The sequence below is a fragment of the Balaenoptera ricei genome, chromosome 2, assembly GCF_028023285.1.
Source record: "Balaenoptera ricei isolate mBalRic1 chromosome 2, mBalRic1.hap2, whole genome shotgun sequence".
In the NCBI taxonomy this organism is placed as follows: domain Eukaryota; kingdom Metazoa; phylum Chordata; class Mammalia; order Artiodactyla; family Balaenopteridae; genus Balaenoptera; species Balaenoptera ricei.
In genome coordinates, this window is record NC_082640.1 from 102,701,450 (window position 1) to 102,712,403 (window position 10,954).

The 10,954-nt window shown below is 50.6% G+C and overlaps 1 protein-coding gene across 1 annotated transcript in view; it reads left to right on the plus strand.

The window, feature by feature from the left end:
• Positions 1-10,462, plus strand: part of VPS39 (VPS39 subunit of HOPS complex) — a 49,325-nt gene extending 38,863 nt beyond the window's left edge. Inside the window, exons 13-25 of the mRNA XM_059913529.1 lie at positions 535-678; positions 1,121-1,262; positions 1,936-2,022; positions 2,350-2,423; positions 2,751-2,849; positions 3,470-3,587; positions 4,082-4,210; positions 5,264-5,366; positions 5,589-5,634; positions 6,545-6,694; positions 6,860-6,994; positions 7,254-7,345; positions 8,394-10,462. Coding sequence (XP_059769512.1) covers positions 535-678; positions 1,121-1,262; positions 1,936-2,022; positions 2,350-2,423; positions 2,751-2,849; positions 3,470-3,587; positions 4,082-4,210; positions 5,264-5,366; positions 5,589-5,634; positions 6,545-6,694; positions 6,860-6,994; positions 7,254-7,345; positions 8,394-8,469 — 1,395 coding nt within the window. The 3' untranslated portion in view covers positions 8,470-10,462. The remainder of the gene's footprint in view (positions 1-534; positions 679-1,120; positions 1,263-1,935; positions 2,023-2,349; positions 2,424-2,750; positions 2,850-3,469; positions 3,588-4,081; positions 4,211-5,263; positions 5,367-5,588; positions 5,635-6,544; positions 6,695-6,859; positions 6,995-7,253; positions 7,346-8,393) is intronic.
• Positions 10,463-10,954: the final 492 nt, after the last annotated feature.

The following is a 10,954-nucleotide window of genomic DNA, read 5'->3' on the forward strand; positions in this document are numbered from 1 at the left end:
AACTTTCAGGGGTAACAGAAATGTTTCGTTCCTTGATTGGGGTGGTGGTTACATGCATGTATATATCTGTCAAAACGCATCTGATAGTATACTTTTTAAGGGGTACATTTTATTGTATATAACTTATACCTCAATAAAGTTGATTTAAAAAAGGAAAGGAACGCGGGCTTTGGAATCAGACCCTAATTTGAAATCTGCCTCTGCCACTTAGGAGGTATCTAATATCTGTGCCTTAGGTTCTTCACTGATAACATGGGGCTAATATTACCTGCATCTGTTGTAGGTTTACAATAGGATAATATGTAAAGTGCTTGGCATAGTGCCTGGTCTGTAGTAAATACTCAGTAGATAATTGTCACTGTGTCTGGTGATTTGGTGGTCATCTATTTTGATCCCTGATAAAAATTGAATGCTAATGTGGGATCAGGGTGGGTAGGTGTGAGCTGATTTAGACATATTTGGAATTGCCTAGTAGCTCGGGTGATAAAGAAAGATTTAGTGCTGGCCTTGACCCTGCATTTTTGGCCTTGGCAGAAACGAAGCCAATTGGTCAAGAAGCTGAATGACTCTGATCACCAGTCCAGCACCTCCCCGCTCATGGAAGGCACTCCTACCATCAAATCCAAGAAGAAGCTCCTGCAAATCATTGACACCACCCTGCTCAAGTGCTACCTCCATGTGAGTTCTCCAGCACTCGGGTCCCCACAGTCCCCTACTCTGGGGTCCCTGCCCCTGGTAAGAGTGAAGCCTTTGATGACAGGAACCAGCTACTCTTGGCCTGACGTCTGTGAGCTTCTTGGAATTGAGGGGATACGGCGAGATGTTGACCCAGAATCTTACAGTGGGCTGGTCTTCTCTGCTAAGATGGGGGTTAGTGCTACGAGGTGAACAGGGACAGTATTCCCCCAAAGAAAATTTCCCCTTTCTTTACCCTCCCTCTCCCCAAAAACCCTTGAAACATGTTGTGTGAAAGAGCATAAATGCTTTACAAGGTACTACCTGTAGTCCTGGCAAAGGGTTGTTTGCTGTCTCTTGCTTGTCACACCCCTGGCGTTTCAGCCTGAAGCAGGCCAGGGCTCCCCAGGAAGCAGCTTCTGCTGAAATCCTGCCTCCTCTGCAGACGAACGTGGCCCTGGTGGCCCCCTTGCTGCGCCTGGAGAACAACCACTGCCACATCGAAGAGAGCGAGCACGTGCTGAAGAAGGCTCACAAGTACAGCGAACTGATCATCCTGTATGAGAAGAAGGGGCTCCATGAGAAAGGTGACTGGAGGAGGGGTTTCTTTGGTTGGGAGGGTCTCTTGTATTTTGACTGAGGTGTCGTTACCGAATCAGGTCCGGCTGCTCCCTGCTGGAAAATCAATACACGAGAGAGAGACAAATGTTGGTAAGAAAGGAGAGTTGCTTTTAATGAGAGTGCTGGCAGTCTGGGGAGATGGTGGACTCAGTGTGCCCCAAAAGCCCCCTCTGAAGATTCTGCTCGACCACGAAAGCTTTTAAAGAGAAAAAGGGAAGTAATCTCAGTTAATCATTGAGATAGGGGCCATCCCCCACTGTGTGCAGGCCTGTTGCCTTCTTGTGATTTTTCTTTAGATGCTATCTTGTTCACACAGTTTGTTCACAAGATTACTGAAGGGGAAGCTAGGGAGGAGATCTGGTCCCCTTTTAATCACTTTTTCTTCATTTCTACTTCTTTGATCTATGGAAAGAACCAACGAGTTAGGCAAAGTATTGTGTGATCACAAGATTTGAAAGGTGTGCTAGGGCTACAGATGAGCAGAGCATGTAGGTGCCTGGTTTAAGGTTGGTGACAAGACAAAGGGGCCTCCTGCAAAAACCTCTTTCCTGCCAAAAACTGCCTACAGTGTGATGACTCTCCAAGGAGATACGCCTTCTGGAAGGGGCTCATGACCTTATTCTTGGGCTTCGTGGCCAGCTCTGCAGGTGCTGGTGGACCAGTCCAAGAAAGCGAATTCCCCTCTGAAAGGCCATGAGAGGACAGTGCAGTACCTGCAACACCTGGGTAAGTCCAGCTTGTGGAAGGGGCGCGGGGAGAGGATGGTGAAGTGGACCTGACCTCTCTCCCTTTCTGATTCCAACTGGTCATTCCCCTCCCTCCCTCGTGTTCACCCAACTGGGTTCCTCTGGCTAGGGTGAAAGTCCCCCCGGTGATGGAACCATGACAGCTCCTTGGTGTGTAGCCAGCTCGGTAGGCCCAAGCAGCCCTGAGTGACTGGTGCTTGGACAGAGCTATCTTCTCTGGAAGATAAATCCTGGGCAACCTGGGCACCTGCCTTCCTGGTCCTATGGGCAGGGTGGGTGGGCTTCATCTGCTGACTTTTCCCTCTAGGCACAGAAAACCTGCATTTGATTTTTTCCTACTCAATGTGGGTGCTGAGAGACTTTCCAGAGGATGGGCTGAAGGTAGGTCACAGAGCCCCTTGGATTTATCTGGCACCACGGTTGGTCCTGATTCTACTTCAGAGGGCAGTGGATGGAGGGGGAGGAAGGATTTATGCAGTTCTCTGGTGTTTCAAAGACTGGGAAACATGGAACAGCAATGGAGTGGAGTGGAAAGAGCCTGGTGCAGATGCCAGGAGACCTGCGACCTAGTCTGTCCCATAGTAACTGGCCACAGACGCCCTTCCCATACAGTGTCTGTCCACTTGACCCTACGCTTGTGCGCATGTGCGTTTGGAAGAATTGCCATCAGATGGTTCTGCTGCTAGAACTCGGGTTTTGTTCCAACAGATATTTACTGAGGACCTCCCAGAGGTGGAGTCTCTGCCACGAGACCGAGTGCTTGGCTTCTTAGTGGAGAATTTTAAGGGTCTGGCAATTCCATATCTGGTAAGGTATTTTTTGATCTGAACTAAAAAGCTTCAAACCCAGGATCGGGGACTGCGTGAGTCAGTGATTAGCCAGTTCAGATTAGGGTTTGTGTCCCTTGGGGATTGGAAGGAATTGTAAGGAATGTAATATCCTCTGAAGACAGAGATCCCAGTAGACTAAGCTGGAGATGTCACTTTTTGATGCTACCTTCTAAAGATTTAAAGATGCTACCTTCTAAAGATGACGTACAGAGGGATAAAAGAGAAGGATGTTGGAGAAAAACATTTCAGAGCCACATTTGTACAGCCAGACTCAACTGTGACTGAAGGACAACAAATCAGTCCTAAGTACCAGAATGCAAATACTTAACCTTAATTACATGGGCTGATTTGGAGGATTATGAGACAGAGTTAATAAAGGAGCTTCGATTGGAAATCAAGACAATAATTCCTGATATTGCTGGGTTGTACTGTGAAATTTCCCAGTGGTTTTAGAAGAGCTATCCCTTGGTAATATTTGTGGCCTAATTAGGGGACGATCTGGATGGGACCTCTTGGGCCTTAAAAATGTGAGGGAGCCTGGGCGATGGGCTGGGTCACAGCACAGAGGGTACCAGGCAGACCTGTATCTTGCCTCAGGAACACGTCATCCACGTTTGGGAGGAGACGGGCTCTCGGTTCCACAACTGCCTGATCCAGCTGTACTGTGAGAAGGTGCAAGGTCTGATGAAGGAATATCTCCTGTCCTTCCCTGCAGGTACCAGTTCTTGGAAAGCGGGGTGGCCCCAGGCCTTAGAGGAGAGCTGGACCTGAGGGTGCTGTGGGTGGTTTAGGGAAGCAGACCTTCTCTGTAGGCCCAGGTGGGCAGGAAGTGCCTCAGAGGAGCCAGGGCAGCTAAGTGACCCCACAGGTGAGACTCAGGGGCTGGTGTCTGGATCTGGGCACCTCTTAGCTTCCCTGGGCGTCACCCCTGGTGGTGGGGAAGGAGCAGATCTGTCCGCAGAGTGACACCTGTGCTGATGAGAAACAGGTTTGTCTAGCAGAGTGCTTCTCTACGCAGCTTGGTTTTTTTTTCTTACCTCAAGCTGATGTTTTGGGGCCATGTAGAGACCATAAGCTAAGAGAAGGCCAACTGGAAACCACCACGGAGGCCCTTTCTGATTATTGAACCCCATCCCTCTCGTGTTTCTTAATGACCCCACATTGCTGCCCAACAGCATCCTTTCATGCTGAGCGTGGTTTTCCTTAAAGGCAAAGCTCCAGTCCCTGCTGGTGAGGAAGAGGGAGAGCTGGGAGAATACCGACGGAAGCTCCTTAAGTTCTTGGAAATTTCTAGCTACTATGACCCAGGTCGGCTCATCTGTGATTTTCCTTTTGATGGTGAGTGTCTGGCTTAGGTCCAGAGCCACTTTAGCAGAAGGTAATGCAAAAACGGATCTTTCCCTTTTACCGGTTCCCCAGCCCTCCAAAAGGTTGGGCCTGGGAAAAACCACATGTTTCAGGCCTGTGCTCCTGTTCTGTCCCCTCTGAAGGCTCAGTTTTGTTTGAGCGGAGTCTCTTTTGGGTATGAACCACATGCTAATTTTTATTTATTTATTTATTTTTGGCCACGTTGAGGCTTCGTTGCTGCACACGGGCTTTCTCTAGTTGCGGCGAGTGGGGGCTACTCTTCGTTGCGGTGCGCGGGTTCTTATTGCGGTGGCTTCTCTTGTTGCGGAGCACGGGCTCTAGGCGCATGGGCTTCAGTAGTTGTGGCGCGTGGGCTCAGTAGTTTTGGCTCGTGAGCTCAGTAGTTGTGGCTCACAGGCTCTTGAGCACAGGCTCGGTAGTTGTGGTGCACGGGCTTAGTTGCTCCGCGGCATGTGGGATCTTCCCGGACCAGGGCTTGAACCGTGTCCTCTGCATTGGCAGGCGGATTCTTAACCACTGCGCCACTAGGGAAGCCCCACCACATGCTAACTGATGGCCAGGTTGAAAGCTCTTTCTTGCTTCAGTACATATTCTTGGCCAAGTTCATTGGTTAGCCGTTTTTATAATCTGGCATAATGTCTAATTATACATCAGACAGACGTGTGTCTGAAAAAAGACACACGTCTGTCTGATGTATAAGCTCCATGAGAGCAGAGACCAGGTGTCTGTTTACCTGGCTGAAGTGCCTGGTACATTGTAGGTGCTTATTATGCACTTGGCTGATCATCAAGTGTTGTTGCCCCATTTATAAGCAATCACAAACAAGATGGGATAAAGTACCTCCTAAAATAGCTCCCTCCCCTCTTCCCTTTTAAAAATTTTAGTCATTTTCTCCTTGAAAAAATCCCAAGTAATAAAAATATTTTTTCCCCTTTTACATTTCCCCAATATCCATTCCTTAGCCCCTGGCCTTGGGCTTGCCTAATGGGGATGATGGTTACTTATACACCTTTTTCCCCACAGGCCTCTTAGAAGAGCGTGCTCTCCTGCTGGGACGCATGGGGAAACACGAACAAGCTCTCTTCATCTACGTCCACATCCTGAAGGATACGAGAATGGCTGAAGAGTACGTTGACCCTGTCATCCCACCTCGCAAGGGTCTAAAAGAGGCCCCCCAGAGAGATGAGAGGCGTGAGAGGCTAAGAAAGCCACCCCTCCGCCCTTCAGCAGGAGCGAGAATCACCTCGTGTGCTGGCTCCCGATTTTGCTGTCGTTAGGCTGCGCACGCAGGCAGCATCGATGCGCTGTCTCTAGATGTGGCCTTGTCTCACCACTTTCTCCCTTGCAGGTACTGCCACAAGCATTATGACCAAAATAAAGATGGCAACAAAGATGTAAGTAGTGACCCTGGCCCCAGGGAGCACGGGTGCATTGCACTGTCCCTCTTAGCATAGCTAACCCCTCTGGTTTGGCCACAGGTGACCCTGGTATGATTTGCTAAGATAAGACAGGTCATGGGTCAATGTGCTGATTGGTTTTGCACGTGCATGTTGAGGTAGAGGCAGGGTGACCATGATCCTGGTTTGCTTGGGATGGTTCTGGATTATACCTGTCGTCGTCTGTGTGATTATCCGTAGCACCCCTGCCCCTTTACTCTCGAAAGAATCCCGACTTGTGTAATAAATTTATGTGGTCAGCCTGTTGAGAAGGAACATCGGATGGTTCTGGTAAGGTGCACACGTGTGCTCTGTCTAGATTGCACATGGATCTGTCAATGTACGAAGACGTTTTTGGTGGCCATGACTGGGGGTAGGGGTGCTACTGGAACCTAGGCGGTAGAGGCCAGAGTTGCTATTAAACAGTGCACAGCACAGACCCAGCAAAGAATTATTCGGCCCAGAATATTGAGTGCTGAGGCTGAGAAACGCTGTGGTACGGGTACCAGTAGGAGATGCAGCGTCTCATCTTGGGTAATCCTCATCTACTAATACGTGGCAGGGTCTCAGCCTTCAAAGCCAAAGGAAATGAGGGATGTCTTTGAGTCGTTTTGTTAACAGTGTAATGCAAAACAAATACAAGGCATTTGATTTTTTTTCTCTCAGGGAGAACACAATCTTTAATTTTTGACATCTTCAGTTGACTGACTTTACAAAATTTTTTAAAAGGTGAAAAATGATGAGTTTTAAATGCTCCGTGACAGCTGTTCCTATAGACCAGCCCTCTTGCCTTTAGGTGTGGTCACACTGGGGGTTCTGGGAGGGTTGCTGCCAGCCTGACGTGCGTGGCTTGTTGTGTATGAGACAGGTGTATCTGTCCCTGCTCCGGATGTACCTGTCCCCGCCCAGCGTTCACTGCCTGGGACCAATCAAGCTGGAACTGCTGGAGCCGCAAGCCAACCTCCAAGCCGCCCTGCAGGTCCTCGAGCTGCACCACGGCAAACTGGATACCACCAAGGTCAGGAGTTCTTCTCGGGGAGACGGAGGGCGCGTGTGGACAGCATGGAACGAGAAGAGGGGCCAGAGGAGGGACTGGGGTTCGAGGGCTCCGTGACGGCAGGCATTTCCTCAGTCTCACTCGTGTCCCGCCTCACCCTAGTCCCTTCTCTCTTCCTGTCCCCAGGCCATCAACCTTCTGCCAGCGAACACTCAGATTAACGATATACGCATCTTTCTGGAAAAGGTCTTGGAAGAGAATGCACAAAAGAAACGGTTCAATCAAGTGCTCAAGAACCTTCTCCATGCAGAGTTCCTGAGGGTATGAGCCTTTCAGACACGAGGGCAGGCGTGTACTTTTCAGTGTGAGACAGTTAACCACGTTCCCTGTAGATAAAGGCAGAGCTTTATGCTTTTGAACTCTAGTTCAAGCTGATCGGTAACCAACTGGGCATTTAAATGCAGGTGTTTCAATTAGGGGAGTCTCTGTGGGCTGGGAGATGAGACAGTGCCGGCCCTTCCTTCTGTTCTAAATACCTGCCGGACAGTGGGACTTCTCCCCCCGATCTCTCTGCTCCCAGGTCCAGGAAGAGCGGATTTTACACCAGCAGGTGAAGTGCATCATCACAGAGGAGAAGGTGTGCATGGTGTGTAAGAAGAAGATTGGGAACAGGTGAGCCTCATCCACAGCTATGCATTGTCGGCTCTGATGTGGGTCACACTCAGGATGGATTTAAATGCCCCTATGTCCCCTTAACCAAAGAGGAAAGTGCAGCTGCAGACTATCCGGGCCGCTTTTAGTTCTTGAGCCTCCAGAGGGCAGGCCACGTTGTCTGATGGGGGTGTGGAGGGGGTTTGAGAATTTAAAGGCCTGAAATGTATGGCATGGAGCTCTTGACTCCTTGCCCATAAAGCCCTTCCCCTCTGGCAGCTAAACATTGTGATGTAGCCAGGGGGTGTGTGAGAGCTGTATGTGGGCAGGAAGTCCTTATCTTTTAAGGATACACCTCTGAAGGAAGAAAAAGGTCTTTCAACCTGCTGCCTCATGACTTGAGTAAAATCCTGAGGCAGCATCGTTCTGTTTTAAGGCATATACTCCAGTCAGTCCCCTTTCCTTCAAAGAAGAATGATTTGTCCTTTTTCTTATATGGCTGGAAGAATCCTTTTCTTTAGAAAGACTCGCTGTCCTTTGTTAAAATTAGCCCAAGGGACTTCCCTGGTGGCGCAGTGGGTAAGACTCCGCACTCCCAGTGCAGGGGGTCCAGGTTTGATCCCTGGTCAGGGAACTAGAGCCCACATGCATGCTGCAACTAAGAGTTCACATGCCGCAACTAAGGAGCCCACCTGCTGCAACTAAGACCTGGTGCAACCAAATAAATAAACAAATATTTAAAAAAAAAAAAAATTAGCCCAAAACTTGTTCTGATGAGCAGTCGGCTCTCAGCCGCTGCTGAGCCAGGCTGGTGTACTGCCCCATCTGCCTGTGCTTGCACATTGATGACAGTAAGAAATATCCCCATGCGCTCAAATGGCGTGGACCTCATCCTCTGTTCGGATATTTGACAGAGACGGTGGCTACGTAAATCCAGAGAAGCCAGGCTGCTCTTTGTGGCTAGGGTGGGCGGCTTCTGGGATGGCACCCGGTAAGGTGCCTTTTCCAGTAAGAAGTGGTCTTCTCTTAGAGGCAGTCCTCACTCCCAGGTCATTTTCCTTCCCTGCAGTGCATTTGCAAGATACCCCAATGGGGTGGTCGTGCACTATTTCTGCTCCAAAGAGGTCAACCCGGCTGACACCTGAGCCCAGCAAGCCGAAGACTGAGCAGCGGACAGCTCAGCTATCCCAGAGGCGGGGAGAGCCCCGGCCTGGGGAATCGGGGGCTGCTGCCACCACCAGGAGTCTCCCCATTTGGACACTACTGGCTACCTTGTGCCCTGGAACATCTCTGAATCAGTGAGACTTGTGTTCTGGCGTTGCCAGACTTTTAATAGAAAAAGCAATTAGTTACACCTTATATACCATTATGTTGCAGGCAATTCCGGAGAATTTTATACCTGCTTGGACAGGAGGAGATGGGGAAGGGCACCATCCTGTCTTTGCATTCCAATCACCCGAATAAGGAAACTGTCTCAAGTGTTTGCAACCCTGGGGTTGTTTATTCCAAGTTTTCTATGCAGGACTTCACAGGAGCCCTCAGCTTGGCTGCCTGAAGTCCTGGAGTACCAGAGCTCCTCTGGCTGCAAAGGCCAAATGGCCCGTCCTCTAGGTAATGCTGGTCACTTTGTAGTCGCTGACCCTGTGTCCCCCCACCAGTCTCCCCACGCGGCTCTTTATTTTTCAGACTCCTTCACTTTCTACTTATTTTCTTCCTTTATCTCGCCCCCCACTGCTCCACCCAGGCTTTCTCTCCTATTTTCCTGACACCGGGAATAACTAGTATTTTAAACAAGGTAAAACGAGAAGCGAGAGGAAGTCCCAGTTTCTAGGAATACATTGCTCGATTGTCAGCTGTGTTGTAAATAGAGCCTCCCTGGACTGTCTGCACTATGCCTGGAAGCTTAGGAGAGCCTCATTCTCTGTGCCTCGGGCCGAGTGTGACGGTTGCTCTAAGGGTGGGCTGCCCTGGGTATGTGACCTCTTGGCAGGTGTCCGCAGAGGCTCCTGCTCCTGGTTCACCCACCAGCCGCCCAGGGCAGGTTGGTTTAGGCTTTCTGAGCAGAGTGCTTTGTGCTCGGGGCACCTTTCTCTTCCCAGCCAGTGTCATCCGCCTACCTTACACCCTGGCCTGGCCATTGTTCTCCAGCTTTGTTTTGCAGGGGTTGGAGGATGGCTCTGGGATATGGTAGGCAGGTGGATCTCTGCTGCACACAGGGAACGATGAGATCAGGAACTGACACTGACGTGATGCGGGGCGTGCTTGTGAGGTGCTCGGGGACAAGCCGGGAGTCGGCCAAGCTGCTGGCGGCAGGAGTTTGTGACATAACTCACCGCCAGATCCGCTGAGCACTTGTTTGTATTCGGGGGAGACCCTGCCTCCCACGGGGCTCTAGAGCCCACAGGAGGGGTGCCTAGCCCTGCAGGCTGAGGACACAGGGACAGCGGTCCTGCATCCTGTCCTCCTGGGGATTTTGTAGATGCACCGTCTTGTTACCCCAGTGTTTCTAACAGTAATGAGGGCATGTGACAGCACCCGATACTGACACGGTTCTAGTGGCCTGTCCTTGACATGAGACCCTTTCTAAACCCCAGCACCGTGCTCTCTGGGGCCTGTGTTGTAGCCTGACTTGCTGGTGTCGATGAGGCTCCTCCCAGGCACGCTCTCTGCGGAGGGTCTGAAGGGACTGAGTGAGGGCCGTCAGCACCGTTCACAGAGGCGGGGCCCCCTGCTCACGTTTGGGAGGCCGAGCAGCGCTTCACAAGATCCAGGTCCCACGGGCCACGCCCCCGCTAGGATGCAGTGCTGCCCGGGGCCCTGTTTGCAGCGGCTTTGGACCGAGCTTCCTCTGGGAGCAGCCGCAGAAACAGGCCCCGCCCCGCGCGCCCCGCGCGCCCCGCCTTCCCCGCCTGCGGTGTGTGCGTCTCCCTACCTGTGTGGCACACGTGTCTGAAGCAGTAGAGTGGAGAATGTGTGTTTCCTTCCCCTGTGGAACACGTAAACGGCTCAGTTTGCCTGAACTCCGTTCTCCTTCCCTGGACTCTCTGCCCTCCGTGGCGGTGTGGAGAAGGCTGGAGGTGAAAGCTCTGGAGTGAGGACGACGAAGATCTCTCGTAATAAACATCACGAAGTAAGAAACCAAGCCTGTCTGGGTCTCTTTTTCCCCCTTTCCTGTGGGATTTGATGAAAATAACAATGAGACGTTAATAATCGAGAAGACTAATCCAATTAGTGACTGAGGAAAAAAAGTCAGTATAACACTGCTGTCTTGATGTGTGCCGTCCAGTACAGCTAGTGTGTAGCTGATATTGACAGCACAGATACAGAACATTTCCAGCATCACAAAGTGCTAATAGACACTGCAACTCTAGCTGATCCAAACTACTTGCCCTTCGCTTCACATATTAGGGCCTCGTGCCTCTTCCTGCACGCTCATGATGACTGGGACAGGCAGGAAAGGTGTTGAATTGGTGGGATTAAGGGACCTAGGGATTTTTTTTTTTTTTTTTTTTTAATATGATGATCCATCTATTTATTTATTTATTTATTTTTGGCTGTGTTGGGCCTTCGTTTCTGTGCGAGGGCTTTCTCTAGTTACGGCAAGTGGGGGCCACTCTTCATCGTGGTGCG